The sequence below is a fragment of the Salarias fasciatus genome, chromosome 20 (genome assembly GCF_902148845.1).
Source record: "Salarias fasciatus chromosome 20, fSalaFa1.1, whole genome shotgun sequence".
In the NCBI taxonomy this organism is placed as follows: domain Eukaryota; kingdom Metazoa; phylum Chordata; class Actinopteri; order Blenniiformes; family Blenniidae; genus Salarias; species Salarias fasciatus.
The window spans coordinates 24,781,908-24,808,303 of record NC_043764.1 but is presented as its reverse complement, the minus strand read 5'-3'; the positions used below and the strand labels follow the sequence as shown (position 1 = coordinate 24,808,303).

The 26,396-nt window shown below is 44.8% G+C and overlaps 3 protein-coding genes across 5 annotated transcripts in view; 2 read left to right on the top strand and 1 right to left on the bottom strand.

Moving 5' to 3' along the window:
* l1cama (L1 cell adhesion molecule, paralog a) overlaps nucleotides 1-11,562 on the top strand; it is a 43,933-nt gene extending 32,371 nt beyond the window's left edge. For 2 of the 3 annotated variants that reach the window (XM_030118567.1, XM_030118565.1), the window contains 22 exons: nucleotides 1,631-1,745; nucleotides 2,088-2,272; nucleotides 2,453-2,584; nucleotides 2,659-2,805; nucleotides 2,881-2,992; nucleotides 3,318-3,478; nucleotides 3,609-3,768; nucleotides 3,973-4,097; nucleotides 4,200-4,301; nucleotides 4,500-4,697; nucleotides 4,794-4,864; nucleotides 4,949-5,174; nucleotides 5,256-5,371; nucleotides 5,671-5,887; nucleotides 6,234-6,356; nucleotides 6,607-6,783; nucleotides 6,893-7,006; nucleotides 7,152-7,301; nucleotides 7,747-7,878; nucleotides 8,651-8,723; nucleotides 8,888-8,899; nucleotides 9,280-11,562. In XM_030118567.1, the coding sequence (XP_029974427.1) occupies nucleotides 1,631-1,745; nucleotides 2,088-2,272; nucleotides 2,453-2,584; nucleotides 2,659-2,805; nucleotides 2,881-2,992; nucleotides 3,318-3,478; nucleotides 3,609-3,768; nucleotides 3,973-4,097; nucleotides 4,200-4,301; nucleotides 4,500-4,697; nucleotides 4,794-4,864; nucleotides 4,949-5,174; nucleotides 5,256-5,371; nucleotides 5,671-5,887; nucleotides 6,234-6,356; nucleotides 6,607-6,783; nucleotides 6,893-7,006; nucleotides 7,152-7,301; nucleotides 7,747-7,878; nucleotides 8,651-8,723; nucleotides 8,888-8,899; nucleotides 9,280-9,541 (3,110 nt within the window). In that variant the 3' untranslated portion in view covers nucleotides 9,542-11,562. The remainder of the gene's footprint in view (nucleotides 1-1,630; nucleotides 1,746-2,087; nucleotides 2,273-2,452; nucleotides 2,585-2,658; nucleotides 2,806-2,880; nucleotides 2,993-3,317; nucleotides 3,479-3,608; nucleotides 3,769-3,972; nucleotides 4,098-4,199; nucleotides 4,302-4,499; nucleotides 4,698-4,793; nucleotides 4,865-4,948; nucleotides 5,175-5,255; nucleotides 5,372-5,670; nucleotides 5,888-6,233; nucleotides 6,357-6,606; nucleotides 6,784-6,892; nucleotides 7,007-7,151; nucleotides 7,302-7,746; nucleotides 7,879-8,650; nucleotides 8,724-8,887; nucleotides 8,900-9,279) is intronic. The other variant, XM_030118566.1, reaches the window with a different exon arrangement.
* Nucleotides 905-25,967, top strand: LOC115407995 (structural maintenance of chromosomes protein 1A). Its single transcript, XM_030118568.1, has 27 exons — nucleotides 905-915; nucleotides 16,979-17,189; nucleotides 18,281-18,469; nucleotides 18,950-19,062; nucleotides 19,174-19,377; nucleotides 19,503-19,741; nucleotides 19,821-20,079; nucleotides 20,292-20,432; nucleotides 20,523-20,605; nucleotides 20,776-20,875; nucleotides 21,127-21,234; nucleotides 21,339-21,524; nucleotides 21,727-21,906; nucleotides 22,239-22,385; nucleotides 22,473-22,610; nucleotides 22,699-22,815; nucleotides 22,901-23,007; nucleotides 23,091-23,232; nucleotides 23,319-23,464; nucleotides 23,539-23,692; nucleotides 23,776-23,883; nucleotides 24,004-24,160; nucleotides 24,247-24,401; nucleotides 24,499-24,650; nucleotides 24,736-24,805; nucleotides 24,931-25,041; nucleotides 25,256-25,967. The coding sequence occupies exons 2-27, from the start codon at nucleotides 17,081-17,083 to the stop codon at nucleotides 25,334-25,336; spliced, it is 3,696 nt and encodes a 1,231-aa protein (XP_029974428.1). The 5' UTR covers nucleotides 905-915; nucleotides 16,979-17,080; the 3' UTR covers nucleotides 25,337-25,967.
* On the bottom strand, nucleotides 12,289-15,547 carry ribc1 (RIB43A domain with coiled-coils 1). Its single transcript, XM_030117794.1, has 7 exons — nucleotides 15,346-15,547; nucleotides 14,711-14,928; nucleotides 14,488-14,602; nucleotides 14,092-14,210; nucleotides 13,307-13,531; nucleotides 12,492-12,658; nucleotides 12,289-12,382 (listed from the first exon to the last, which is right to left on the bottom strand). The coding sequence occupies exons 1-7, from the start codon at nucleotides 15,545-15,547 to the stop codon at nucleotides 12,301-12,303; spliced, it is 1,128 nt and encodes a 375-aa protein (XP_029973654.1). The 3' UTR covers nucleotides 12,289-12,300.
* Nucleotides 25,968-26,396: the final 429 nt, after the last annotated feature.

Here is a 26,396-nt window from a genome sequence, read left to right as displayed (position 1 = left end):
AGGACGTACACAGTGTTGTAGTGGTTTGCACTCCTGCCTCACACTGAGCATGTGTTTGGTCTGTGCAGAGTCATCCTCATACATATTGTATAATTCACTTTTTTATGGGTTCATCCAACTTTTTTTTTCGTACTATTCAAACTTCTTCAAAGGCTTCAAATTAGACTCACCCACAAAAAAAATCTCATTTCATTTCTTACAAAGTGTTGAACAAGGACAAAGCCTGTGAGTCACAGGAGATAGTTCAGTATTTTTTCTTTACTAAACTGTGAAAATGAACTACCTACCGGTACATACAAAAAAAAAATCAAAAAAAAATCAATCCATCTCACAAGGACAACATGAGCTGAATACTTACATATTTTTAAGTTTTCCTCCCTGACTTAATCAGACAAGAATGAGTCGGACTGGTACGATAGAGCCATGATAATCTTTAAATTTGAACTTAAAAGCTTTTCTTTTGTTGTGGCGCATAGTACATGTGATGGAAGTTTATTTTCATAAAACCAAACAATTCCTTCTGAAAATGACAACAGTCTCAAGTTTTTACAAAGTCAATCTGACAGCATGGCTTTGAAGCTCATGCTAGTGAGCTAACATTTCAGCAGCATCGATGTCTCAGCTCAGGTTCCTGTACCACCCTTAAGAAATCTATTAGTAAAAAAAAACTAAGTGCTTTCATTGAAATTTTTACAACTTTCTTAGTGGTTTGACGGGCCAGTTTAGAGCCTCTTGTGGGCTGGTTTTGGGCCTTATGTTTGACACCGCTGACTTAATTAGTATCTCTTTGGACTGGATGAGGAAAAACCAGGTTCAAACCAGGAAACTTGCTGCAGGGCAGCAGTGCAAACAGTGCGCAGTCATTCTGTTACCGTTTATGGCTGAGAACTCTACACATTCAGGATTTTATCTGCGGTGTTCGGAGAAATGATTAGAGCTCATCAAAATTAGACGTAATAATTCCTCCTGAAGGAGCCATGAGTGTGTGTGTGAAGTATTCATCTGAAAGCCATAAACATTGTTGTGCTAATACACCTCAAAATTCAGATCTGTTTGGGAAGGGAAGAGATTTGTGCTAGTGCAACTACAGAGATCTGCTGCTTTGAGGTAAAGTGAGCTGACATGTTGATCGACCAGCACGGCGTCGGCTTGGTTAAGCCTGCACGGGCTGTTTGCAGACATCAACAAAAACAGCTTTCCTTTCTATTTTTCTTGTGCGGTCTGTTGTGAACTACTGAGGCGCCATCGTTAAACCAAAGTCAACTTCCCCCATGTGGGGCCGTGTTGTGCTGACCGAAGCAGCGACCGCATCCAGCAGAAATCCCAGAGCCGGCAGGAGGCCGATCACCTCCTCAGCCCAGCGGTAATGAGATGCGGCTCACACTGCGATGTGGCTGTTAGCATCTGTGGCCCAAGCTAGAGGTCAGGAAGAAGCACACGTTAACATGAGACCTCTGTGTGTGTGGAGGAGCTCTAGATGGCGATGTAAAGACTGGCTCTGTGTGTGTTTGTGATTCAGACTTCCTGAAGTGGCTGCTGTGTCAGCAGCACTGCAATCTGAAAATTGCCCATACATATGTATGAGCCTCTCCCTCTTTTGTCTTTTTAATTCCACCTCCTCTTTGTCCAGCGAACTCGGTACCGCGGAACAGGAGGCCCCACATGATGAGACCTACGGGAGCCCACAGCACGTACCACACCCTCAGGGGCCAGACCCTGGAGCTGGAGTGCATCGTCCAAGGCCTGTGAGTGTGTGCGTGTGTGTGTGTGTGTGTGTGTGTGTGTGTGTGTGTGTGTGTGTGTGTGTGTGTGTGTGTGTGTGTGTGTGTGCGCGTGTGAGTGAGTGTGTGTGTCGGCCTCTTTGCCCATCAATCAAAAAACATAAGCTGCTCCTCTTAATCCATCCTACCTGCCCCTCATCCGTTCCATTTGGTTCCATTAATGCGATCTCCTGCCAACTCCGCTTCTCGTTGTCTTCTACGTTTGATACATGCTTCTCTCTCTCTCTTTCTCTCTGCTTGTTTCACTGTTTTAGATGTTGTACTCTCTCATTAATCCTTTTCTTTTTACTCTCTTTCTCTCTCTAGACCAACCCCTAAATTGTTGTGGGTGAGGAAGGACGGCGAGCTGTCGGAGTCTCGGACTACTAAAGAGATGTTTGACCGTCGTTTGCGCTTCACTAACATCTCTGAGACAGATGGTGGGGAATACCAGTGTATAGCTGAGAACTCACAGGGGAGAGCTGTGCACACTTACACAGTGACTGTGGAAGGTTTGTCTGCTTATACACACATATTCACTCCAATCATTCAGGAGCCAGTTGTGAAGATTTCTTTTTATTTAAATTTTTAGGTTTTTGTGGATTTAGATCTGTGTGAATTCCATATTGTTGCTGAGTAACATGAAAGTGGAGGCGGCCTGTTTGTCTTGAGCTCGACTCTGTCGTCTGCAGCTGCTCCGTACTGGACCAAAGAGCCGGTCAGTCAGCTGTACGCTCCAGGCGAGACTGTAAGGCTGGACTGTCAGGCAGATGGCATCCCCACCCCGACTATCAGCTGGACCATCAACGGCATCCCCCTCTCAGGTCAGTGCAGCCATCCCTCCACCGACGCGCGCTGGGGCCTGTCCCACGCACTGACAGACTTTCCTCCGTCACAGAGATAGATAAAGACCCCAGACGCAGACTGACGGCGAGCGGATCGCTCATCCTTGAGGATGTCAACTTTGGAGACACTGCAATCTACCAGTGCCAGGCCAGCAACAAGCATGGAGCCATCCTCACCAACACCAACGTCTACGTCATTGGTGAGTGCCTGTTTATTCTGCATGTGTGTGTTTGTGTGAATCAGTGTCTGATTTCTATGCGTATGGCGTTTTCAGAGCTGTCTCCACAAATCCTCACTGAGGACAGCAACACGTACACGTTTACAGAGGGCCAGAAAGCTTTACTGGAGTGTGAAACCTTTGGCTCGCCTAAACCTAAAGTCCTCTGGTAAGGCACAAGACGACTCCTTTGTGCCTGATTTAAACTTGTTTTGTACATTTTTTAAATTGACAGATGCCACAAATGTAAGATTATTGCGTAGGTAGCTCTTCTTGTGCATAAATTACCGACCAAATGCTGCTACATCTGGGCTGTGAGTGTGGATTCTGTCGGCGTGGCAGGTATCCAATCCCGCCTTGTTTTTTCAGCACAGTAAGCACAGTGGCAATTAAACTGGTGGATTCATCAGCCAGTGCATTCGCTTGGAGGTTTTCTGTGCGCTCCTTTCTAGGTTCTTAATGTGTGTATGTGTGTGTGTGTGCACTTTGTTCAGGGAGGGGGGCAGAATGTCCTCCCTACTGGCAGATTACAGAATGAACCAACTCACCAACGGAGGGCTTGAGATATCTAATGTCACCCGCAATGATGAGGGCACCTACGTCTGCTCTGTACTGAACACCACCTTGTCCATCACCGCTTTTCTGGAAGTGTTCAGTGAGTCAGACACACACACACAAACACACGCACCACACACGCACACACACTTGGTCTCTCAGCAGCTGATGTTATTTGCACCTCCTGCGGCTGGCCTCGGCCTCATGTCCCTTCATGCTGTCTGTTCCAGACAGGACAGTGATCCTGTCACCTCCGCAGGCGCAGAAGGTGCAGCCTGGAAACACAGCAATCTTCACCTGTCAGGCGCTCAGTGACCCCCGACTCGGCGTCCCGCTCATCCAGTGGAGGAAGAACGACCAGAAGCTGTTTGAATCTCACAGTGACGAGAAGTGAGGCTGAATTTTATTTTTATCCTCTTGATCTTGAATACCTGATCAGAAAAGAGGTCATTTTCCCATATCAGTCTTATTTGTGGTGTCCTGGACAAATACAGAAATCAACACACTCCTGAGCTTAACAAAAAGGAGATTAACACGTGAATGTATTACCTGATAATTATAATTAAAAGCAGAACTGTGATTGTCTTTCTTCAGATACACTTTTGAAGGAGAAGACCTCATGGTGGCTAATGTAGGACTCGACGATGAGGGCGTCTACACCTGCCAGGTCATCACAAAGATGGACATGGCTGAAGCCAGTGCCACGCTCACTCTATGTGGTAAGAGCACCCAGAACAAAGAATTTGGACCTGTTTGAAAATCAATATTTATTTATGGGATGCGCTGGCAGATGAAATTGATCATTTGGTTCTGTCCGTCAGATCGTCCGGACCCTCCGTCTCTCCTCCAGATCAGTAATCCGAAACACCTGTCCATCACTCTCAGCTGGACTCCTGGAGATGACCACAACAGCCCTGTGCAAGGTTTAGTACACACACGCACATGCGCAAGCTTTTTTTGAAGGATGTGAATGGATTTAGTGTTTGAATAAGGAAGGTTTTTTTTTTTTTTTTTATAGCAGTTCAAATGTGTAAACATACTCATAGAGTGTCACTCGATCACTTATTGACTTTGCGGTTTCCTGTCCACCTGTCTCCATCTCACCACGGCTGTTTCTGCAGCGTTTGTGGTGGAGTTTGAAGACCAAGATTCAAAAGAGAAGGGCTGGGAGGAGCTGACGAAAGTACGAGGAGATGTGGAGCGAGCCACCCTACCTCTGTGGGCCTACATGTCTTACCGTTTCCGGGTCATTGCCATTAATGAAGAGGGTAAAAGTGACCCCAGCAAGCCCTCTCAAATCCACATTACACCTGCTCAGGGTAAAAGCCAGTGTCTCGTACCAACCACGTCTTTTTTGTCCCCGGGAACCATAAATAAACATGTTTGAACTTGTCTCTCATCTCCATCACTGGCAGCTCCAGACAGTAACCCCGAGGACGTTAGGAGTGAGTCTGAAGACCCGGGCACTCTGCTCATCACCTGGCAGGTAAGCCTGTCACCGAACTCCACCGTCATCTGAAAGAGCGCAAAAAAGGCTCTGCCTCATCAGCCGGACTCCCCATCTTTGTAGAAAATGGAACAACGTCAATTCGGTGGACCTGACTTCAAGTACCGGGTGCTGTGGAGGCGGGTGGTGGGCAGCGGACCCAACTGGCACATGAACTACACGACCGAACCGCCCTTCATTGTCGGCGACGTTGGAAACTTCTCTGCCTTTGATATCAAAGTGCAGGCCGTCAATGAGAAAGGGGTAGGACCCGAGCCGGACCCTGTGATCGGATACTCCGCAGAAGATGGTAAAATACTTTCTAAAGTGGTTTTGAAACAATTTTCTAGCAATAGCAGTACACTTTACTGAGAATACCCTAATCTCTCAGTTCCATTAGAGTCTCCGATGGATGTTGGTATTGTACTAATAGACAGTACTACGATCAAAGTGACCTGGGCAGCAATAAACAAGGAGACAGTCAGAGGACACCTTCTCGGATACAAGGTACTGCCGCTGTTCCCCCTCTCTTGTTTGGTCTGACAACTTCATGAATAAAAAATGATTGTTTTTCCACTGGAAGCAGCCACATGTTGACTTAACGGAGGCACCAGTTCCTGCTAGTTTCAAGGTTGTGAGGAAAGAGAGTTTCATCTTTTTTTAGATTATCTCCCCTTCAGAATAGAATGGGGAGATCGTCTACAAACACTGAACATTTGTAGTTTGTTCTATTTAAATTGTCTCTCAGACACTTGACATGTTTCTCTTTTTCGTATCATTTCTTGTGCTGACTCCTTTGCCTTTAGATCTACCTGACCAGGTTGGGCTCCAGGAGCCATCACCGGCACCGAAGGTCCTTGGAGTCTGGGAGCACTACGGTGGTGGAGACCGGGCCCAATGAGGAGAGGAAGGTCATCAGCGAGCTGCGGCCGTACTCCTCCTACAAGTTGGCCGTCGCCGTGTACAACACAAAAGGAGAAGGACCAAAATCGGAGCCGCTGCCCTTCGACACCAACGAGGGAGGTGAGAGCTAAGGGATGAACTGAGGAAGGTGATGGATGGAAACTGGGTGGGGCGGTTCAGTAACAGACAGTGAGAGAGCTTTACAAGACAGGAGGAGTGCAAGGTTACAGCAGAGGAAATTACTCTGATATTCACAGAATAATGGAGGGCACTGAAGTGAAAGAAAGCAAAGACGGGTCATATTTAGTTTGTTTCATTTAATCAAATTTAAATTCCATACAGAAAGCAGAGTGATGCTGTGCTGGTGGGGTAGAGAAGACTGAGCTTCATTTGGTCAACAGATAAAAATATCATATGAATCTGTTTTGACACGTTTATTTTAATCAGGCATGTTTGTTCCTTCCAGTCCCGGGTCGTCCCATGTCCCTGATACTGGACAGCCCATCAGAGACAGAAATCACCCTCCACTGGACGCCTCCTGACGAGCCCAACGGAATCCTTGTTGGATATTTGCTGCAGTACCAACAGAGTGAGCACCCCTTGTATTTCATCACTGACGTGCTTTTTGCACATACATCAAGTCTTATTCTATACCTTATCAATAAAGTCAGATACGCCGTCAAAACCGCCACACGATTCATCTCCTGCTCAATCAATACCACTGGAAACGTGTCATTAGCAGAGCATCTTAATTACAGTCATCGATCAGTCACTTGTCTCCTACAACAAAGCGGAGATGAAACTGTGATTGAATGTTTTCTTGGCTTTGCTCTGGTCAGTTATAGAGAGTGAAGACAGCCCCATGCAGGTCGAGACAATAGATGACCCCAAAGTCACCCAGCTCACGCTGAGAAACCTGGACCGCCACAGCCACTACCGCTTCTACCTCAGGGGGCGCACTGACACTGGCGATGGAGAGCCGATCACAATGAGGGGGGCCACCACACTCGATGGAGGTGAAAAAAAAAATATAAAAAAATACTCGTAATCTTTATAATTGCCTTTATGCCACCTGCACTGCAATATAAATAACACATCTGGTGCTACTGTCTGGATGCATCGCAGCTCCTCCTGTCAACATCAGCGTGTCAGTTGGGGAGAATTCAGCCAACGTGACCTGGATAGCCAAGAAGAGACACCGATCTGTTGACTTCCAGATCCAGTATTTCAGGAAAAAGGGTAAAAAAAATAGCCAATGTTATTTTTTTTCCCCCACTTGTCATAAATGCTGTGGCTGATTTGTATATCTGCAGTTGTACTGTTCTGAACGACACCAGTGGAGAAGGAAGTTGATGGTGATGCTGCTGATGTTTTCCTTTCGCAGAGGGCAGTAAGGGGAAGAAGACGGAGAAGGTGAACTCGTCTCAGTCCTCCCACCAGCTCCAGGGCTTGACTCCAGGCACTCATTATTGGCTACACTTCATCTACAACAACAACACCTTCTACGAGGTTGAGATCGACACAAACGGGACAGGTAGTGTTAACACTGCCTCCATTCTTTTGCCTCTTATTTTATCTCATCTGCTCTCTCCTCTGGGCTTCCCACATCTAAATATAAAGCCTGATCCAGCGGAGAGTGCCTCTCACGGTTCCTTCTCTCTTCCTGTGAAGTGTTTTCAAAGACTCGTGTGAAAAGACTCCTTGGTTAGCCATATGAAATGATCCATTACGTGTGTTTGTTTGCTGTGTTTCGCTGTATTCTTTGGTTCCCTGGTGAAATGCCACGCTGTCAGAATGCATAATGCTCTGTCTCTTTTGTTCCAGATTCTGCTCGCTCTTTTATCTCGTCTCTGCTACTAACCTCCTCCTACTTTCCAATCTTCTTATACTTCCCGTTTCCACAACGCCACAAAAAAAAAGCAAAAAAAAAAGCCCTGTCTTTTTTCCCACCGTGCTCTATTTTCTCCTCTGCTGTGAAGAAGTGACTGAGGTGCAGCCGAGCTTTGCGACCCAGGGCTGGTTCATCGGCGTGGTGAGCGCCATCGTGCTGCTGCTGCTGATACTGCTCATCCTCTGCTTCATTAAGAGGAGCAAAGGGGGAAAATACTCAGGCGAGTGGTGCAATCCAACACTGAAAATCCTCAGTAGAACTGTTTTCTTGCTTATTCTTGCTCAGGCGTTAAGATGGTAACACAGCTGCAGGCTGCAGCCATAAAACTGTCCGAAGCTGCAACAGTGTTTATGCGAGGATGAAACAGCAGTTCGTTCAGGCCGTCTCATTTGAAAACTTTACAAACCTCTCAGTCCCACTCCAATTACTTGAACAGTTTCACTTAATCTATCCGAACGTTTAAGTGAGACAGACCTTTTAAGCTTTGCCTTCCTTGCTGTGCAGGGATTTGTCCTGGGAAAAAAAAAAAGAGAGAGTGAAATAATCACAAAGCACAAGAGTAGCTGCAACCTGAGGGCTCCTGGATGATTAGGCGGAGAAAAAAAATCTGAGCTTTTCAGCTCCTTCCACACATGGGAGCGATCGTGTGGTGGACTCTCTTTGTGCTAAAAGCATTGACTAATTGAATAATAAATCTGACCATGTCTGCTAGCATTATACGTCCAAAGAATTAATTATTTAAGCGATTTGGAATTGAATTAGCAACACAAACATCAGTGGTTATTATATCATCCGAAGCTCAGAAGAGGAACTGAGTGGAATCGTAGAGCCAGATCAACAGACCCAGTCTAAAGATAGACCAAATCTTTCCACAAACTTGATGTTATCTGGTTCGGTGACAGCATGTCATTATCAGTGTGGAAGACAGCGGCTTAGAGAGAAACATGGCAAAGATCTGACTGATACTGAAATCCAATCATTTGTATCCTCAGTGAAAGACAAAGAAGACGGTCCGATGGACTCAGAAGCGCGGCCCATGAAGGACGAAACTTTCGGGGAGTACAGGTTCGCATTGAATCCTCGCTGCTTCTTCGAATGCGCTTGATGTGTCTGTCGATTGTTTAAAATCCTAACACTGCCCCGATTCCCTCAGCACTGCTTGGTTTTCCTAACCCTTTGTGTTCCTTTCACTGTCCCTCTCTTCCCTAATGCCTGCTCCTGCTTTGCAGATCTCTAGAAAGGTATGCTGATGTGATTCAATATCCCAAACCCAATCCGTTCCTATTCCTTGGCAGTACCTAGCTCGCTTCCTGAATTACCTGTATTCTTTTACTGTAAGAAACACATACGTGGCTGCAAGTGATGCAAATTATTGATACTGATTATTTTGCAGATTAATTGTTGATTTTAATTTACTCTATAAAGCAGAGGGAAAAAACCTCAAAGAGAAGTTAGGTGTGGTTTCATTCTGATAAAGATTCTTTAAACTTTCCCAAAAGAATACTGTATTTACGTCCTGGTAGTCCAGTGTGTCGGTGATGTTTTGACATCGCTTGATAAAGATCTTAAACCATTTCATTGCCATACGATGTGTTATTTTGCACCTCTTCCCGTCCTGCAGCGACCTGGAAGAGAAGCGGACCGCCAGCCAGCCGTCTCTGTGCGAGGAGAGCAAGCTGTGCAGCCAGGACAACCTGGACTTCAACGGCAGCAGCGCCGTCACCACCGAGCTCAACATGGACGAGTCCCTGGCCAGCCAGATCAGCCGTCCCAGCGAGGGCCCGGAGGCGTACCACGGCCTGCAGGACAGCTCCCTGCTGAACCCCACCAACGTCCCCTCGGCCACCAACGGCATGCCCAACTCAGTCACCATCCTCGATTAGCTCCCACCCGTCCACCGGGGGCCATCAGACCAAAATATGTCCAAACTCATGTGCCCATACGCTCCACTTCCCTACTGACTCACTCATCTGTAATTTGTCAACTAATACACAATCATGTGGTGACTACTCAGATGCCACTGGCAATCATCTGATCGACTGAACTATTCTGACCAAAGGAGTGTCCAAAGTAGTGGACAACATGATACAAGTCTGACTGACCCCCTCCCAACCGCATTTTCCTTTTTTGTTGGTGTACATTACAACCAATTTAAATGACTAACATCCATTTCTCTCCCTTTCTCCTCTTTCGTTTCGTCTTTCACCTCAGAGACTCATGCAGAATATTGTACATTTAGAAAAATCAGGGGTTTTTAGGTTGGGTCATGTTGAGATGCAGCGTAGTGCATTGAAGGAGGAGGATGATGGTGGAGACCTGCGATGGAAAACAGACGGCAGCGCTGCTGTAAGAAGTCTCGAATCTCAGATGTTAGTCATGTTTGATATGATTTCACACATGGTGTTGTTTGTCTAATGCCATTTGAGCTGTCAGATTGTACTTGCCAGTGACATTTTTTTCTCAACCGCTTTCAAATACAAAGTCTCACGTTTTGTCATGTGTCTTTTTTTTTTTAATTACATCTTTTTTAATATTGTTTCCTAAACAATTTATATATAAAATCGTTGACTTTCATAAATCAAGATGTTTTCATTGATATTAAGTGAGGCCAAGTTTCTTACTCTAAGCAACATTGGATGCATTAAAGAGGAACTTGCTGCGAAAATGCTGAGTAGCATCTGGTGTATATAGCTGCATCTACATTTATCTATTTAGCCATAATACAGTATTATAGATATGTACATGCTCCCTCTAAGTTCCTGTGCCTGCTGGATCTGCATTAAGCACCAGATTGATGTCATTACTCTCGCCTTCCCACCAGAAGTGTAATGTCATTATTGGAAATGATACTGTAATTTTTTTGTGTCATATGTGTAGCTTTCTGTATCTGTCCTTGTCTCTTTCTACACTGTATTAAAACATTGTTGTCTCTACTTCACAATCTTTTCATACCTCTCCATCTCATACCACACAAACTGATTAAGGAGCAGTATTCGTGTATATTTGCAGATCAGAGAGTGAAGACGCAACTCTCTCAAGTTTTATTTTTCAAATCTTCATCAATGCAAGTTGATACTGTAGACAGGCGCTGATGGCCGGTTCATGTATGGCGGAGGTAAAGAGATGATGTTCGTGAAACACAGAGAATGTATTCTTTTCAGTGCTGATCGGAGGTAGCACTTACATGCTACTGGCTTTTGAAACTGACTTACAAGGTACTGGAGGGAGGAGATATGTAGGTAGACCTAGGACATTTTTTTTCACTGAATGTAAATACAACCCTTAGAAAACATGTTTGATAAAAAAAAAAAGAAAAAAAAACTGTGAAAAATGTGCAGGTTTTAATCCAGCAAATTTAAAAATGTTGTTTCTCCTTCTGTACTATTGCTTTGACCTCAAACTTTACACTTTTTAATTACCTGCAGTGAAATTTGGGAGTAGCAAAAATAGTTCATAGCAGAGAAACGATAAAAGAGAAAAATGAAAAAAAAAAAAAAAATCATTGTTCTGTAGATGTTTGCAAACATATCAAAAATTTGAAATTCAAAGGTTTTACATTTGTGTCATTTAGTGGATCTAGTCGCATCACAATAAAGCTGAGATTGCCTTCATGCCCATGATCATCCGGCAATGCGTTGCAGTGCAGTGAGTTTTTGTCTGACACAGTTATGCAGGGCAGGAATGCAGTGAGCCAGTTAGTGCGTACCACAGGGAGCACCTATATGCAATGCTCTCCCTACTCTAACAAAAGCTTGCCACTGGCTAAAACGTCGCCTGACAGTCCCTGAGCGTGCGTGCGTGTGCGTGTGTGTGCGTGTGTGTGTGTGGGAGGTCGAGAAAGGTTAGTGGCACTGAAGGAGGTGTTGTTGGTTCACCAAACACACTCAGGACAAACAAAGCTTTTTAGAAAAAAAAAAAATCTATTTTCCTACAGGAACCGTGAATGACAAAATATGCCAATAATCTAACTCAACTATCTGCTGCTAAAACATCTGTGTTCGTCAGCGTTGGTGGCAAATGTCAGCTTTGAATGAGGGACGACTGTACACACACAGATACTCACTCGACTGCCACTTACTCTTTGCTTTTTATGTTTTGAGAGGATGCCTGTGGACACTGGCCTTTGCTTTTTCAATGTTGTTTTCCCCCTTTTTTGTAGGTAAAAAGTGAAAATCTATTTAAAAAAAAAAAAAAAGAAAAAGTGAATTGGTTTGTTTAAAGGCGCATCTCCAGAACTCAAACACAGATTAAATGATACCTGGCTGGGAGTGAGAGGAAAGAGTGTGTGTCACTGCCTCTGGGTGGTGTTTGGTGTGTGGGATGCACTATTAGCACAACGACGATGCCTGTATGTGTAATGGTGGACAGCAGACGTGGGGTGGACCTCGACCACATGTGGGGCCAATGTAACTGTAATTGCATTCTGAATTTAACACTGTAACTGGATATATGATTGAAAAATAAAGTACGTGGAACAATCCATATCACAAATGCTCCTTTTGTTTTTGCCACTAACAGACAGTAAATGTCATTTACACATAAGCTGTGAGTAACAATCACTGAGCCATGCTTGTCTCATATAGCAGCCACTTTTATTCATGTGTTACCAGAAGAGGACAAGCTGGGAGAAGGTAAGGGGAGGTCAGCGGGAGCTCCGGTTGAATTGTTGGAAGTAGTCCTTGGTGGGTTTGTTGGTGTACAGCTTGTTGTTCAGATACTCCTGTCTGTATCAAAAACACAAAATATTTCATCACACAAAAAGTATTTCATCACCTACACTAAATATATATATAGATAAATAGAGCGGAGAGTAGAAGTGGGTGGAGGACTGACTGTGCCTGCTGCTCCCTGGCCAGCTGCATGTTGTACTGGTCCATCTGAACCCTTCGCTCTCTCCTCAGCTGTGCGGCTCTGCTCTCCTCCTCCTCAGCTTCTCCGCACAGCTTCAGGAGCTGGAAGTCCCGAACCGCGTCCTGGATCTTCTCAGCCTGACGCTGTCTCTGAAGACGTAAAGAAAGAAAGGCCTGAACGGGAAGAACTGAACCAGCTAAAAGTGCATCTCACTGGAAATATCAGACCAAACGAATGTAAATCATACTTTTAAGTCAGGAAAAATCTACTGGGAAAATTGGGTTCAGATGACCAAATTCATACTACAATCTAATCACTGGCAACCTGTCACCTTTCCTCGTTTAACAAAAGGGAAATGAAACTTCAATCTGACAGCAATTTGAACAGAAAGAGTAAAACTAACACCCTTTCCGATTGTTTTATCATTCTGGAGATATTTATCTTCATTTTTTACTTCAACTGCACTGAGCAATCAGAAATTAAAGAGAACAATATAGAAACATGCACATTATTATTTTTAAAGAAGTCATACACGCTCTCTTTACAAAGAGAAATCATTAACTTAGCCTAAGAAAGAACGACACAAATGGAACAATGAAAAAAAACCTAAAAATCTGGTAATCTAGGTTCCCCCCCAAGTGTAACCCCGCCCCCTTCCCAGAGCTCATGTGAAAGAGCCACGAGCTCTGCTCCAAAGACGCCTGCTTGTTTGGTCCACTGGGATCGAATAGCAATTCAGCAAATGAACTGCACTGAAGTTCATTATCACTGAAATGAGTGTGAAAACACGGCGGTACCTCTCTCTCCCGGCGCTGTTCCTCTCTCTCCCTGTAGACGCTCCTCAGCTGCTCGGCACTCATCCCCTTCCACCTGTCAGGCAGAACCTGTGGCGTCCCGCCTCCCATCGCCAAATCTGCGCTCTCCGTCATCATGTCAGACGTCAGGATGTGCCACATCTCGGCGAGATTATCTTGCTCCTCTCTCCTCTGGTGATCCTTCAGTTTCGCTGCTTGCTCTGCGGCCTGTTGGAACAAAACAGTCTGAGGCCTCGCCACTGGTGCACGGACAGCTGATTGATTGTCCCCAAGGAGCTTTAGAAAATCTAAAATGTGGCTCCATCTATCATAGAGACGGGACTCGACCATATGGGTACAACCCTCCTGAGAGATCCACTCAGTCAGACGAACTGTTTGTGCATCATGCATATGAGTGGTTATTAGAGAAACCACATAATTGTCATGACAAACAGCATGACCTGAAGGATTTGCAGTGATGCCTCCCAATGGAGGATTCAACTGGGAGCATTCAAGCAAACCAGGGAAGAGCTAAGTGGGAGCTTTTCAAGAGAGAAAACAAGGCATGGGCGTTCATCAGATGGGTTTAACCATCCATGCTGCTTGATACCAACATGATAGCCGCCTGCATGCACCAAGTGTGTGTGCACACGGTAATTTTACAATCCCACCAGAGAGCGACATGTCACAGTTCAAACCCCTCAGGATTTGGGTTTGAGCATCAACATCAGTGGGTGGCGTATGAGCGTCTGTGCGTCCATCTGTGCGTGCACGTGCGCATACCGTACCAGAGCCTGATTGTAGTTGTCGAGCGCCATGCGGGCGGCTTTCTTACACTCCTCTTCTAGAGCAGCTTGCTCGAGCCACCTCAGGTCCTGATTCGCCATCTCTCTGCTCATGAGCATCTCTGTGACACACCGGAGACAGACGTTGTGTGATGTGTGCTTTTCACACCTGCATTATCCACTGTACAAAGCTGCTTGGCCACACACACACACTCACACGCGTATTACAGCTTTCAGGGATGAGCATTTGTCAATGTCACCTGGCAGAGAGGGCCGTGTGTGGGAGTGTGTGATTGTTTGTGCAGGAAGGCATGAAGCACGTATGTGATTTAGTGTGGCTGTGGTGTGCACAGTGTAAGCTCATCGGTAAGCACAGTGTGAGTGCGTGTCTTTTTTTACCTCGGTGCTTGTCTCCCATGTGCTTTCTTTCATTGTCATCCATCTGCGCTCGCAGATCTCTCTCTGTCTTCTTCATTTGTTCTCTTCTCGTTTGCTCCTCTCCAATCCCTTCCCCCTGCACATTAAACACAGACACGCACATTACGTATTAAAATGTTCACTGGGTATTGTTCCACTGCCCTTTGAAGCCCTTATACCACAAGCCTTTCAACAGTGAGTCCACCTGAAAGATTTGCATACTGGCAGGCCCCAGGTGGCTCTCTGGCAGGGTGAGGTTGGACGCCCCCTTCAGGCCACACTTGAGATCAGCATCACGGGAGTCCTCCAGTCTCTGATGAGTGGCCCAGTACTGTGCCAGGCCAGCCTGCAGAGACGCTCGTTTCTCTTTGTCTTCAATGTCCTGCTGCAGCAGTGCCTCATCTTGACAAATTCTCAGGTCATCTGTCATGTAATTAAAAAAAAAATCCAAATGTAATCATGTGTTTAGTTTGAGTTGTGGGATCTCTTTAGTGTAGATCATTTGTGGTCGTGTGGGCAAACCAAAAAGCTTTTAGGTAGAGGAGTGGAACACTGGAGAACCGCTCTGAGAACTGTAACTCATCATAAACATTACAGGGAAATCTAACACTGATGGACGAATAAACCAATGCATGAACCTTGAGCATGAACCTATATACGTACATCTCTCTCTCTCTCTAAACTGTAAATAAAATATTTTCCTTGCCGTTACTCTGCCCACAGTGGACAAACAGACCACATCAGTTATCGTAAGTGCTTTGACTTCACTGATGTCTGTTTGGTCTTAATGCAGTTGTATACAGTATGTCCATCCATTTGTCTGCCATCATGCCCATTTACCATAAGCCTTGTCCCGTTGTTTCTCTACGCTTTGCTGATGCTTCTTCTGTTGGACTTGTTGATTTAAAACATCCACATCGAGGCCAATCACACGAAGCCGGGTGTTGAAGACGCGGGCCTTTCGGGCTGCTTCTGCAGCTCTTCGCCTCTGAATGGCCTTATCTGCAGACTCATCAGGCAAATCCAACTTGCATATGTTCATAGTTTCAGTTGAGCTCCTGTCAGAAAACAGCATTCCCACACTGATTATTACACACAAAAACTTTGGTGAAGATATTCAACTGATTGAGCTATCAATTTGATACTAACTGATACAACCAACCCCAGAGATGCTTCAGTGACAGGTTACAAACAGGATTATAGCAAAGTGAACTTTGGTTCAGTGTCAGGCTTATGAAAGCATTTTATTTCTTCAAGGAGGGTCTTTTATTGTCATTTCTATTATTTGTAACTGATTACATGTAACACTGGGTTTATACCATGCAACACTTAATTGACCTAATTTACACTGATGATTTGATAATCTTCAATCCTTCCATTGATGGTTTACAACAATTTAGAAACATGTGCTCTCAATATGCTGATGATTATAGCATCCCTTATAATTCTAATTAGAGCAACATTATGACATTATGACAGCAGATGTTTAGCCTTCAGTTCCAGCTAACTAAGGGCGAAAGCAGGGTACACCTTGACAGGTCACCAGAAAACAAGGTAGAACATTTGTATTGACATCCTACTCTTAAAATGTGATAATATCATAATTAACCACCATATGATGATCTGTCGGATGATAAAGGTGGTACAGACCAGTAAATGGTTTACACTTAATTCAGCTTGTGCTTTTTCAGTGTTGTCTTTTTAAGATCACTTTATCCCCCATCTAAACCGGCTACCTGTAGCCTCCTTACAGTAAAATCAATATGCAGAGTCTTACTGTGGGATGCAATGGTGAAATGAGATTTGTTTCAAATTTACACAGTGGTCCAGTGCTTTTCATGTGTTTCAACGGTGTAGATATACCAAAATGCATGCATTATGGAACAGCACTACAACGATACTAATGCATTAGACCAGAATATTTAGATTAATAGGAAGCACAATGGTAGTGAGACAAGTCGATTCCATTCCATAACTCCACACGTAGGATATCAAGAAGTTTCATTTGTGTTCTCAGAATAATTTTTACAACACTTACCTGCTGGTAGGCAGGTCTGTTGTTACAGCTGTGCGATAACTTTCCTTGTTGTGTTCAGAGGTCTTTGGTAACTATGGCAACGCCGGAACGCTGTGATGAATAACATTTTTTTAATAATAGGACAAAAGATATTATCTATATGAGAGCAAAAATCTTGTGCTGTATTTATAAGAAATATTGAAGGAGTGTTAAAAAAAGGATAAAAAGTAAATATGAATGCTTGAGAACCATCTCGCGAGACACAACGGGATTTGACGTCTCGCGCGCTCTGCGGGCTTCCTGTCGGACTGTAAAATGGCGCATTGTTGTCACAACCGTTGCGAGCGTATTTAATCATTATAACTCTCTTTAGCACACGGAAGCGGGCGTGCATTTCAGAATGTAACGTATGCATGGGCCGGCGATAGATTTAGCCCTGAGGTTTATTCTTTTGAGTGAATTTACATGTTGTTTTCAGGAGTTTAGCATTAGCCACTAGCTAACCTTTCGCCAAGCTAACAAACACGGTGCAGACAAAACGAGGCGAATTTAGCAAAAATGGGTTATTTAAAACTGATTGAGATCGAAAATTTTAAGTCCTACAAAGGCAGGCAGATCATCGGACCTTTTCACAAGTTCACTGCAATCATCGGACCCAATGGATCTGGTATGTTGTGACATGAGTGCCTTGTACTGTAGGGTAGATTAACGCTGGACGCGGCGTCCTAATATAAACCTAAGACTTGTGTTTAAAACCTGCAGTTTTTGCTTTTGACGTCTTTTATAGGTGTGCAGGAGGGCGGCGGTACACGATTTATATTATACTGGATATTTTACAGTTAACGTTTTGGTTGTTGCATGTTTTTATAGCACTGCATTAGTGACTGAATGATTCAAACTTGCTTCATCCCATTTAATTTGGAAGACCGATAATCTTGAATAAAGATACTGTTAGTTAAAGTTGCTAATCCTGTAGCTCTTATTTCAATATAGTTAATAATTGCGTGTACTGTAATTGTACTGTATTCTGAAGTTATTGGCTTACACTTATAATTTTTTTAAAGGTGTGTCTCTCTGCAGAGTCCTTCAGTTGAGCTGTAAATCCTACATAAAAATTATTTTGAGTGCTTTAAAGCCTTTGCTGTTTATTTGCAAAAACTAAGAACACTATCCAGAATCATTATATTCTGTGATATTTCAAATTCTATATTTCTGGAAAACCTGACTGCAGGAGCGCAACAAATCTTCGTTGAGTCATAGTGAATATCTGATAAGAGGAAAAAGCAAACAAATCCTTAAATGTTTATTTGACCTGAAGTATTTCTGCTTGTTTTTACTAAACGCCTGTGTTTTTGTGTGATGAAACAGAACACTAAAGTATTGGTTGTTCAGGCTGTAATGTCTGTATAACTGAGACGTTTTTAGAAGTTGAAATGTGTGATACTTTTTCAATAAAGACTAAAGTTTACTTTTAGCAGCCTTGTTTGTAGGAAATTTCGTCTGAACACATGTTCTTTGCAGATCAAGACTCATTTGTAATATTCGTATGTCATAATATGAACTGTAGAGAGTGGTGTAGATGATTGATGGATTCATGTGCTGCACATTAGTTCTTAAATATTATATATTTTTTGTATGTGCCACAAATTCAGAATCTTAAAATGAGGGTTGCATTTCATGGCTGCATCTTGTGTATTGACATGAATAGGTATCTCCATTTGCAGCTCGGCATTGCTAAATATCTATATTCTGTTGCAGGGAAGTCCAATCTTATGGATGCCATCAGCTTCGTGCTGGCAGAGAAGACCAGTAACCTTCGTGTGAAGACACTGAAGGATCTAATCCACGGAGCTCCTGTAGGGAAGCCAGCTGCCAACCGAGCCTTCGTCAGCATGGTGTACCAGGAGGACAACGGGGATGAACGCTCCTTCACGAGGGTCATTATTGGTATGAAGACTACTCTGTATGCAATGGATACTTCATTAAATGTTTTCCGGATGAATGATAAAATAGCTTTCTGTGTCACTTGTTATTACTGGAAAACTCTGGCTTTGCAACATGAACATTTTGGTCATCAGTGTTTATGTGTGTTTATGTTTCTCAAATCTGAGTGTGGAGTGTCTGATCCTTCTAAAATGTCACCATTCCTTTTTTGCATGTAGTAGGTGCTTCTTCTCAGTTTGTAAGAACAGATTGTTAAAATTTGACAAGTAAAATAAGAAAAGAAAGAATATCAAATTTTGACTGGCTTCCATATTTCACCAGTATTTCAGTGTTGCATGTTGCTCACCTTGTGTGAACTTGTTACTACAGTTGTTGATTATGCTACCTTTAATATGTAATTTATGTCTATATTCAATGTAACAACCATGCTGTTTTTTTTTTTTTTTTTTTTAATGTCCATGATGTTGCTGTTTTGCGTGTCAGGTGCATCGTCTGAGTACCGCATCAACAACAAGGTTGTCGGCCTCCCTGAATACAGCGAAGAACTTGAGAAGCTTGGCATTCTGATCAAGGCCAGGAACTTCCTCGTCTTTCAGGTGAGAACTGGAATATTGTGTTGCTTTCTGTTTTGATGAAGCAGTTTTAGGAGGATTGATGAATTAAAGAGCTTACTGCTAATTGTGTTTTGGTTCTCATCTTTCTTCTAGGGAGCTGTGGAGTCCATCGCCATGAAGAACCCCAAAGAGCGCACAGCGCTGTTTGAAGAGATCTCACGCTCTGGAGAACTGGCGCAGGAGTACGACCGCAGGAAGAAAGAGATGGTGAAGGCAGAGGAGGACACGCAGTTCAATTATCACCGCAAGAAAAACATTGCTGCCGAGCGCAAAGAGGCCAAGCAAGAGAAGGAGGAGGTATGCTATGCTTTCTGATTATTTTTAAAACAAAGACTATCTGAATTTCCCTGGTAAATTGTATTATAATTCAATATAAGTAAATATCTAATCCTTCTCTCTCTCTTCTATGTGCGATCAACCAGGCTGAGCGTTACCAGCGTCTTAAGGACGAAGTGGCGCGGGCCAGCGTGCAGCTGCAGCTCTTCAAGCTCTACCACAACGAAACTGAGATCGAGAAGCTGAACAAAGAGCTCGGTCAGCGCAACAAGGAGATCGAGAAGGATCGTAAAAAGATGGACCATGTGGAGGAGGAGCTGAAGGACAAGAAGAAGGAGCTGGGCAGGCTGATGAGGGAGCAGCAGACGATCGAGAAGGAAATCAAGTGAGTGACTTCTCCTCAAAGTGTCCCTGTGTAACATGTGCATACAAAGACTTCATACGCTTTTGATTTCTGCTTGCAGGGAGAAAGACTCTGAGTTGAACCAGAAGAGGCCTCAGTACATCAAGGCCAAGGAGAACACCTCTCACAAGATTAAAAAGCTGGAGGCGGCGCGGAAGTCACTGCAAAATGCCCAGAAGATGTACAAGAAGCGCAAAGCAGACATGGACGAGCTGGATAAAGAAATGAAGGCCGTGGAGTTGGCCAAGCAGGAGTTTGAAGAGCGGATGGAAGAAGAGGCGCAGAGCCAGGGACAGGACCTCACCCTGGAAGAAAACCAGGTCCCAATCAAGATTCTGTCATTCAGTTTAAATGATTTAAACAGCATCTATATTGTTGATAGACTCAATTCAATTTATTTTTGAAGTGATTTGGTTTTCAATACAACTATAAATTTCTAGTTTTTACGATAATGACACACTATTAGAAATCTTAATGCAAATCTACAGTGATGAATTCCAGCAATCTGAACATGAGTGAATTTGTCCTCCAGGTGAAACAGTACCATCGCCTGAAGGAGGAGGCCAGTAAACGCGCCGCCACGCTGGCTCAGGAGCTCGAGAAGTTCAACCGTGACCAGAAAGCTGACCAGGACCGGCTCGACCTGGAGGAGAGGAAGAAAGTGGAGACGGAGGTGAAGCGTGGATTCTAATCAGGCAAATCTGTGGCGTGACAAATGGATTCGCAGTTGTTTGATAGAAACATTTCTTTTGACTGTCCGCAGGCGAAAATCAAACAAAAAATCCGTGAAATTGAGGAAAACCAGAAACGTATTGAGAAATTGGAGGATTATATCACCACCAGCAGGTATGGCGCTCATGTTTCCGTATAGCAGTGAATAGCGGTGCGTTCATTTCATCTCTTCTTCTAGGTTTGAACTGTTGGGCTCCTTTCACACCTTTGTCCTGTTCGTTTTCTCTCTCTCTCTCTCTCTCTCTGTCTCTCTCTCTCTCTCCCTCTCTCCCTCTCTCTCTCAGGCAGTCGCTGGACGAGCAGAAGCGCATGGAGGAGGAGCTGACTGAGGAGGTGGAAATGGCCAAGAGGAGAATTGATGAGATCAATATGGAGCTTAATCAGGTACTTAATGTGTCCCACCTGTAGCTGGTGGTCTTTCCTTTTGCGTGTTTCCACCTGCGCCACTGTTATTTTTTTCCCTCTCTTCAGTAAAGTGCAAACCAGTGGCCTTTTCTCGCCGCTCACGTTTCACACTGAGCGTGACCGACAACACAAATGATTTCTTGGCGGGGAAACGAATCCATGCCGTCCATCGAGCACACGGAGCCGTGAGGAAAGTCTGTGACGAATGTCATTATTATTGACTTCTACAGGTAATGGAGCAGCTCGGAGACGCCAGAATCGACAGGCAGGAAAACAGTCGGCAGCAGCGCAAAGCAGAGATCATGGAGAGCATCAAAAGACTGTATCCCGGCTCAGTGGTAGGCCGCCGGCGTCACGCTCAGCACGTTTCGTTCAGCACTCAGAGCCCAGCTTGTCGCCTTTTGGTGGGTTTTAAGTTAAAAGCGCCCGTCTCTGTTTGCAGTACGGCCGTCTGATCGACCTCTGTCAGCCCACTCAGAAGAAGTATCAGATTGCCGTCACCAAAGTGTTGGGCAAAAACATGGACGCCATCATCGTGGACTCGGAGAAAACTGGCAGAGACTGCATTCAGTACATCAAAGAGCAGAGAGGAGAACCCGAGACCTTCCTGCCTCTGGACTACCTTGAGGTCAGCAGCTACATTTTATCTTGTTTTAATCTACGGCGAGACACACGTGACTTATTTTCAAGACGATTCCTCACTGAGACCATTTGAAAGTTGTAATCTAAAGTATTTAAAGTGAACTTACCATTCCAGACTTTTACATTTAATTCACACAAAACGCACAAAAATTCTCATATGATTTAAATTATTTTTTATTTCCCTACAGGTGAAGCCGACAGACGAGAAGCTGAGAGAACTTCGAGGAGCCAAGCTGGTGATCGACGTCATTCGCTATGAGCCGCCGCACATCAAGAAAGCCCTGCAGTATGCTTGTGGCAACGCTCTGGTCTGTGAGAATGTAGAAGATGCTCGCAGGATTGCTTTCGGAGGGCCGTACAGACACAAGGTACTTCACTTCCCTTGGTAAATTATAAAAAAGATGAAAGGAATAAAAACTTGATCCACTAGAAATCACTCCGATAAAAACAAATTAAAATGTAATCAAATGTCTCCTGTTAAAGTAAACATAAGCTAACATGCTTTCTTTTATGTATATCAAAACTGTATTCAAGTCCTAAATATATTTTAGCAAATATTATTTGGTAGAAAGTGTCAGGTGTTTCTTTTGGTCAGAAGTGTTGCAGACCCCTGGGCCGCAGAAGCTAGAATTAACGTAGTAGATTTGAGAGAATCGTTTTTTTTTGTTTTGCTCATGTGTTTTTCTGTGTTTGCGCCCAGACTGTAGCCCTGGACGGCACCCTGTTCCAGAAGTCTGGAGTCATTTCTGGAGGAGCCAGCGACCTGAAGGCCAAGGCCAGACGCTGGGACGAGAAGGCAGTGGACAAGCTGAAGGAGAAGAAGGAGAAGCTGACCGAGGAGCTCAAGGTAACGCGCAGCGTTGACAGGAACTCGTTCAGTCCTCACGAACTTCGCTGATCATGATTTATTTTTCCTTAATTTTCTTGTTTGTAGGAGCAAATGAAGGCCAAGAGGAAGGAGGCGGAGCTGCGTCAGGTTCAGTCTCAGGCTCACGGTCTGCAGATGAGACTGAAGTACTCCCAGAGCGACCTGGAACAGACGAAAACCCGCCACCTGTCCCTCAACATGCAGGTACGACCCGGCAGCAGGCTCAGAATGAATTTCACCTTGCTTTTAATTCGACTGTTCCATTAAATCCGATTTAATTCGTGCTGTGCAGGAGAAGTCGAAGCTGGAGAGCGAACTGGCAAACTTTGGCCCCCGCATCAACGACATCAAGAGGATCATTCAGTCCCGCGAGCGGGAAATCACCGACCTGCGGGATCGCATGAACCTGGTGAGGCTGGCGGACGGGCGCATCCCGCCACGACTGCTTCAGCAAGGCGTGTTGGTGCAGTAGCGTCACTGCTTTGGTTTTCCAGGTGGAGGACGAGGTGTTTGTGGAGTTCTGTAAAGAGATCGGAGTCAGGAACATCCGAGAGTTCGAGGAGGAGAAAGTGAAGCGGCAGAATGAGATCGCAAAGAAGCGGTGAGTTCAGTCTCTCGGGATCCAGCTGGACTGAGTCCGGCCCTGATTTCCTCTCATGTCTGACCCGACTCCTTGTCTTTCAGTCTGGAGTTCGAGACCCAGAAAACCCGTTTGGGTATCCAGGTGGACTATGAGAAGAACCAGCTGAAGGAGGACCAGGAGAAGGTGATGATGTGGGAGCAGACGGTGAAAAAGGACGAGGCTGAGATCGAACGACTCAAGAAGGTGAAGAGACAGAAGTCAAGACGCGACAGCGAAGCCTGACGTCTGACGCGTCGCCGAGCTGAACCTCACTGGTCTGCACTTCGCAGGAGGAGCATCGACACATGAAGATCATCGACGAGACCATGGCTCAGCTGCAGGACCTGAAGAACCAGCACCTCACCAAGAAGTCCGAAGTCAACGACAAAAACCACGAGATGGAGGAGATCCGCAAAAAACTGGGCGGCGCCAACAAGTCAGTGGCCGCACGCTCACATGTTCTCTCCACTGTAACTTTGTCCTGCTAATGTTGGGTTTTTAACCCCCAAGGGAGTTGACTCAGCTGCAGAAGGAGGTGACCGCCATCGAGACCAAGCTGGAGCAGAAGCGCAGCGACCGCCACAACCTGCTGCAGGCCTGCAAAATGCAGGACATCCGGCTGCCGCTCCGCTCGGGAACAATGGACGACATCAGCCAGGGAGAGGTGCGGGAGCGCGGCGCTCAGAGTGTCGCCTCGCCGAGGCTGAAGCGAACCTGACCTCCCGCTGTGGTTTGTGCTGATTGCAGGGGAGCTCCCAGAACGACGAGTCCAGCAGCCAGAGGACGTCCAGCACCGTCCTGGCCAAAGAGGCTCTCATCGAGATCGACTACAGCAACCTGTCTGAAGACCTTAAGGTTTGCAATCCTAACCGGAAATTAACATAACTTTTGTGCTGAAAATGAATTTCTGCTATGTAAGAAACATCTCCATCATAAACAGCAGGATGAGTTTCATACGTGTGTGACTTTTCACAGGACGCTCTGTCAGAAGAGGAGATCAAGGCCGAGACCAACACTCTGCAGCAGCGTCTGAACGAGCAGCAGAGCATCCTGCAGAGGATCAGCGCTCCCAACATGAAAGCCATGGAGAAGCTCGAGAGCGTCCGGGACAAGTTCCAGGAGACCAGCGACGGTGAGGAGCAGCGAAAAGCTGAAGCTTTAAAGCTTTGTGGTCAAACGGTTTCATCTGAGCGCCTGACCTGGTTGCCTGTGTTTCAGAGTTCGAGGCCGCTCGTAAGAGAGCGAAGAAAGCCAAGCAGGCCTTCGAGCAGATCAAGAAGGAGAGATACGATCGGTTTAATACCTGCTTCGAGTCCGTGGCCACCAACATCGATGAGATCTACAAGGCTCTCTCGCGCAACAGCAGCGCTCAGGTTCAAATTCAGCTCAGCGTGTGATTGAACATTCCAGACACTTTCTCTGTTACACATCCAGGCTCCTCTGATCACTGAGTGTATGTTTGTTCTTCAGGCCTTTCTGGGCCCAGAAAACCCCGAGGAGCCGTATCTGGACGGCATCAACTATAACTGTGTGGCTCCGGGGAAGAGGTTCAGACCGATGGACAATCTGTCCGGAGGAGAGAAGACGGTGGCTGCTCTGGCTTTGCTCTTCGCGATCCACAGGTATTATGTCCTCGATGCTCACCTCGTGGTGGTACGCTCAGCTTCAGTGCTGCGGTGTTTTAAAGTTTCTCCTGCTCGTCTGCAGCTACAAACCGGCTCCCTTCTTCGTCCTGGATGAGATCGATGCGGCTTTGGACAACACCAACATCGGAAAGGTCTGCGTAGACACTGTTTAGTTTAGCAACCTGTTCTTTTCTCATTATTCTTATCTGGATATGTTATTTTTTTTGTATTTATGCTGCGGTCATCTAATCCGTAAATTCCATCTGAACTATTCAAGGTGGCGAATTACATCAAGGACCAGTCGGTGCAGAACTTCCAGGCCATCGTCATCTCACTGAAGGAGGAATTCTACACCAAGGCAGACTCGCTCATCGGCGTTTATCCTGAAGTGAGTGAAATTTATCAAAAAGTATCACTCCATTAATTTCACACAAGCTCTGCATTACTTTTGTCATAACTGCTTCTTGGATATGTGGAAAAAAAATGCTTGATAGAATCTTCTGGATGTTTGAAGTGTTTAATGTTGGTATTTTTGTCATTTACATCAGGAGGCCAATTCAACTTAAACATATTTGATTCTTTTTTTTCTGTTCCACCCACAGCAAGGAGACTGTGTCATCAGCAAAGTGCTGACCTTTGACCTCTCGCAGTATCCTGATGCCAACCCGAATCCAAACGAATGAGACGAGCCCTCATCACGCCGACATTTCATTTCTGTCCCTGGAGATGGTATCATGTATCCTGTAGCTCATTTATCCATTAGCTCTCACTTGTTATTTACAGTTTGTTTTCAGAAATGTTAGAGTAGTAAACTTAGTGGAGTTCTTTGAGTTTCTGGGGAGTTTTTCTCTACGGTGACATCCAGGACGTATGTACATTTATACAAAACAAAACAGCTCTTTCCCAATCTGGCCCTTATTATTCTAAATAAATAACTATAATCATTGAAATGAAAAACTTTTTAAAGCCTGTTGAATTTGTATTATGTGGTAAAAACGTGTTGGAATATAAATGAAACAAAGGTTTTTCTTTTTTTAACAGTTTCTTTGAGGCCCTCGTCTGTTCTCTGCTGTGTGAGCTCTTTTCCTTTGTGCTACTTTTTGTTTTTTTGTTTTTTTAAATCAGAAACGTGTTACAGTTCTGTGGATACATTCCCGTCTGATAATGAGGCCGCAGGTGAGATCAGTGAGGTTTTTTTCTGTTGTCTGAATAACAACAGTCACTTCTTATAACCAGCGTGAGGGACCTTGTTAAGCTGTCCGGTCTGTTTTATTGACTAGTTTGCTTCAATAAATACAATTTGGATTATTTAGATTTCCAGACTGTTTTTCTTTTGTGTCTGTTTTTCTAAAATGTCACTTTCACTGGAATGGCCTCACCTACGTTGCACTCTGCCCCCGGCGGTGTTGGTTTCCTCTCCATAAGGGGAGCCTCGGTCCCTGCTTTGCTCGGCAGGACTATTTTAGGAGTCTCTCGGTTTTCACAGTAACTTGTGAAATGGCAGCAACCAAAGCCTTCGCCTATCGCCCTGTAGAGGACGTTAAATTTAGATCTTTGAATCCTGTATTGATCCCAAAGTGGAATCAAATTCTTGAAAAAGCGCCTTTGCCAGTTCCAGACTGTATTATCAGGTTCCAAGCAGAAAACACAGAGCCAAAAGTCATGAGTGATTTATTACTTTTTTTTTTGTCATTGGTGAAAACACCAAAAGAACATCAACTTCAATGACGGATTCAGCTCCGA

What these genes read in the sequence shown, in the direction of transcription:
- ribc1 (XM_030117794.1), bottom strand. Translation starts at nt 15,547, where the DNA reads ATGAACATATGCAAGTTGGATTTGCCTGATGAGTCTGCAGATAAGGCC. An exon ending in ACAACGGGACAAGGCTTATG is followed by an intron (nt 14,929 to 15,345) that starts GTAAATGGGCAT and finishes ATTACATGACAG; the next exon opens with ATGACCTGAGAATTTGTCAA. An exon ending in CATGGGAGACAAGCACCGAG is followed by an intron (nt 14,211 to 14,487) that starts GTAAAAAAAGAC and finishes GGTGTGTCACAG; the next exon opens with AGATGCTCATGAGCAGAGAG.
- LOC115407995 (XM_030118568.1), top strand. Translation starts at nt 17,081, where the DNA reads ATGGGTTATTTAAAACTGATTGAGATCGAAAATTTTAAGTCCTACAAA. An exon ending in CTTCACGAGGGTCATTATTG is followed by an intron (nt 18,470 to 18,949) that starts GTATGAAGACTA and finishes TTTGCGTGTCAG; the next exon opens with GTGCATCGTCTGAGTACCGC. An exon ending in ACAACACCAACATCGGAAAG is followed by an intron (nt 24,806 to 24,930) that starts GTCTGCGTAGAC and finishes GAACTATTCAAG; the next exon opens with GTGGCGAATTACATCAAGGA.